Consider the following 2,923-nt stretch of genomic DNA (forward strand, 5'->3'; position numbering starts at 1 on the left):
CAAAATCACAAATGAAAGAAATCCATCCTATGTAAACATGAATTAGAAATTACCTTTGCATGAATACATGTATATCAATGTATATAAAGCAGCAAATCATCTTTGGAAACCAAAAACCTCCATAAAGATATATACTCATCACTGTGCTGGATAAATTACATTATAATTGATTTCAGGTTTCTTTACAGTTGCAATCTAAATATTTATAGCACAATTGATGTTCTAATTAAATCACAGGTAAAACCCACAATTCCATAAACAAAAAGCATGAATAAAAAGAAAACCAGCCTACCTAAAAAAATAAATTACAAATTAGCCATGAAAAAGCAGGAATACATTTATTTCAATGTAAATCAATGAAAATTAAAACACCCACAAAGAAAGTTACTGAGCTGGACACAGCATTATAATTGATTATGTTCAGAGTTCTTTACAGTTGTGAACTAAATTTTTATATCGCAATTGATGCGCTAATCAAATCACAGGTAAACAAATAATCACATGAACAAGAGCATGAAAGAAAGAAATCCATCATAATAACAGAACAAGAATGAAATAAATTTACCAACCTGTTAACTAACAAACAATCTTATGAATGACCTAAAATGAGCAATGGCTAACAAAACTCACGCATACTTTGAGAAGAAGAAAAAACCAGAAGAAATTAGCACGCACCGATTTCAAAACTGCACCATCTCTCCAAAATGTCTCACTTGCTAACCAAATTGCTAGAGCTACACAACATCCTGGCTTTAATAGATAACATGCTCCGCAGCACCAAAGCTTTCTTCTCAGAATCACAACTCAAATCCTCTCCCTGCTGCTCAGGGACCTCTGAAAAGCCCCTGCTTTCATCAGAGGGAGCGGTATAATCCTCCCTCATCAGCAAAACATTGTGCAAGATAGCACAAGTGCCAATACAGGCCACAGCCATCTTCAAATCCTCCTCCTCCCCCAAACACCCAAGCGCACCCCAATTCCTCAAACTAGCCACAGTCCTGAGAGCAGGCTGAAACATAAGGCCATGAGCAACATTGAAATCTTCCTCACAAGTACCTCGAATAGGATCCTTATAAGGAACCATCAACCAAGGAAGCAAAGGATAGTTCCCATCCCCAACAAAGTACTGAGTGGAGCTCAACAATCTCCCGGCAACCACATCCTTATACAAAGAAGAACATTGCAAGACTTGGTAATCAGATTTCTCACCATTGAAACCAGCAGCAATGCTGAGAATTCTCGAACTTGAATCAGTGACAATCTGGGCAGCAACAGAGGCGCCAGAGTGAACAAGGAAGCGAGCAGAGATGATGGAGCCGCAACAGTCAGGGAGGCCAAGAGGAAGGGATTGGAAACCGGAGCAGACGAGATTGAGGTCGGGAAGAGAAGGAAAGGCGAGCCAGAAGCGGAAGTTGGTGCAGAGAACGCGGTAGAGACGGCGAGCGGAGAAGCGGGCGGTGGACTCAGGGACGCGGGAAGCGGTGGGCGAGGTCGGAGTAGGGGGCAGCCGGAGGAGAGGCGAGAAAGGGCGAGGGGCAAGGCGGGTGGGAGGAGGAAGACGGGGCAAAGGGCTTGAAGGGTCGCGGCAATCGAGGAGGGGGTCGAGGAGAGAGGAGAGCCATTCGAAGGTTGAGGAGGAGATGCCGAAAGAGAGGCGGAAGTGGTCAGGGGGCGGGGCGGGGGAGGAGGAGGGCGCGGTGGTGATCCGGTGGATCTTGGAGAGGTGGGTGGCGCTTGCGCTTGCAGGGAGAAGGATGAGGAGGAGGAGAAGAGAAGAGGAGAAGGATTAAGAGGGATTGGGAGAGGAAAGAGGCAGCGAGGGTGGAGGCAAGGCGAGGTTCCATTAGGAGATGGAGGTCCTCTTTGTTTGGTTTGGGTTGTTTAGTTTATAATTAGCTCATTAGTGTTTTTTTGGGTTTTTAAGGAATTGATTTTATTGGAATTGGCCATTCATGGTATGATAGTTATTATTATTATTATTATTATTATTATTATTATTATTAGGAAATATAATGATGAGATATGGATTTGAATGAGGGTTATTTTGGGAGAGATATTATCCACCTTATTGCAAAATGTTTGATTTTTTTATTTATTTTACACTTAGTGAGGATCTTTCAATGGATACATTGATCTTTACGAATTTCAAAATTTATTAGTTTCTAACCCATAGTGATGGGATGTGTTTTACAGGGAGTTGTGTGCTCCAGAGGTGAGAGACCTCCACGGCTCCACCTTTGAAAAATCTTACTCCATGCTTGTTAGGGAATTTAATAAAGAACGGCATTTAGGTAAATAATCTTTATTATTGAATACATAATATAATAGAGGATAGGAATATGTTGTTTTACAGGGAGTGGAGCGCTCAAGAGGAGGAGAGAATTTAATAGAGAATGGCATTTAGGCAAATAATCTTTATTGAATACATAATATAATATAATAGAGGATGGCAATAGGTTAAGACCATAGTTTGTTTAGTATGGTAGGGCAAATTTATGATGCCGGTAAATATCGTCCATTCAACCATAAAAGGATATCATCATTTTTATTTGCATATAATGTTTCTTCATTTTCTCATTATCATTTTTTTCTCCCAATCTATTTTCGGTGATTCTTTCAAAATAAGAAGTTCATCAAGTTTTCCCGAATCAATCAATTGCATATTTCTTACTTATAAAGGGTTTAATTTCTATCATCATAGTAATCATTTAAATATAAACAAAATCATTCAACAATTTTGGAGTCAAAATAGTTCTTTTTTTTTTTTGTTTGCCCGCAAATGCACTTAAATTTCACTTATATACAAAAGAGGCACACCACTGACCAGCGGCAGAACTTGAAGAAAGATGAAGGGGGCGTTGGCCCAAAAAATTAAAAATAAGTTTGGGAGGTTTTCCTAAAAAAAGAAAAAAAAAAATTCATA

The 2,923-nt window shown here is 39.7% G+C and overlaps 1 protein-coding gene across 1 annotated transcript; it reads right to left on the reverse strand.

The window, feature by feature from the left end:
• Nucleotides 1–474: 474 nt before the first annotated feature.
• On the reverse strand, nt 475–2,287 carry LOC120270336 (protein ALP1-like). The gene is made up of 2 exons (XM_039277340.1): nt 2,283–2,287; nt 475–1,739 (listed from the first exon to the last, which is right to left on the reverse strand). Exons 1-2 carry the CDS (start codon nt 2,285–2,287, stop codon nt 710–712), a joined length of 1,035 nt encoding a protein of 344 aa, XP_039133274.1. The 3' UTR covers nt 475–709.
• Nucleotides 2,288–2,923: the final 636 nt, after the last annotated feature.

This window comes from Dioscorea cayenensis, chromosome 10, assembly GCF_009730915.1.
Source record: "Dioscorea cayenensis subsp. rotundata cultivar TDr96_F1 chromosome 10, TDr96_F1_v2_PseudoChromosome.rev07_lg8_w22 25.fasta, whole genome shotgun sequence".
NCBI classification, from domain to species: Eukaryota; Viridiplantae; Streptophyta; class Magnoliopsida; order Dioscoreales; family Dioscoreaceae; genus Dioscorea; species Dioscorea cayenensis.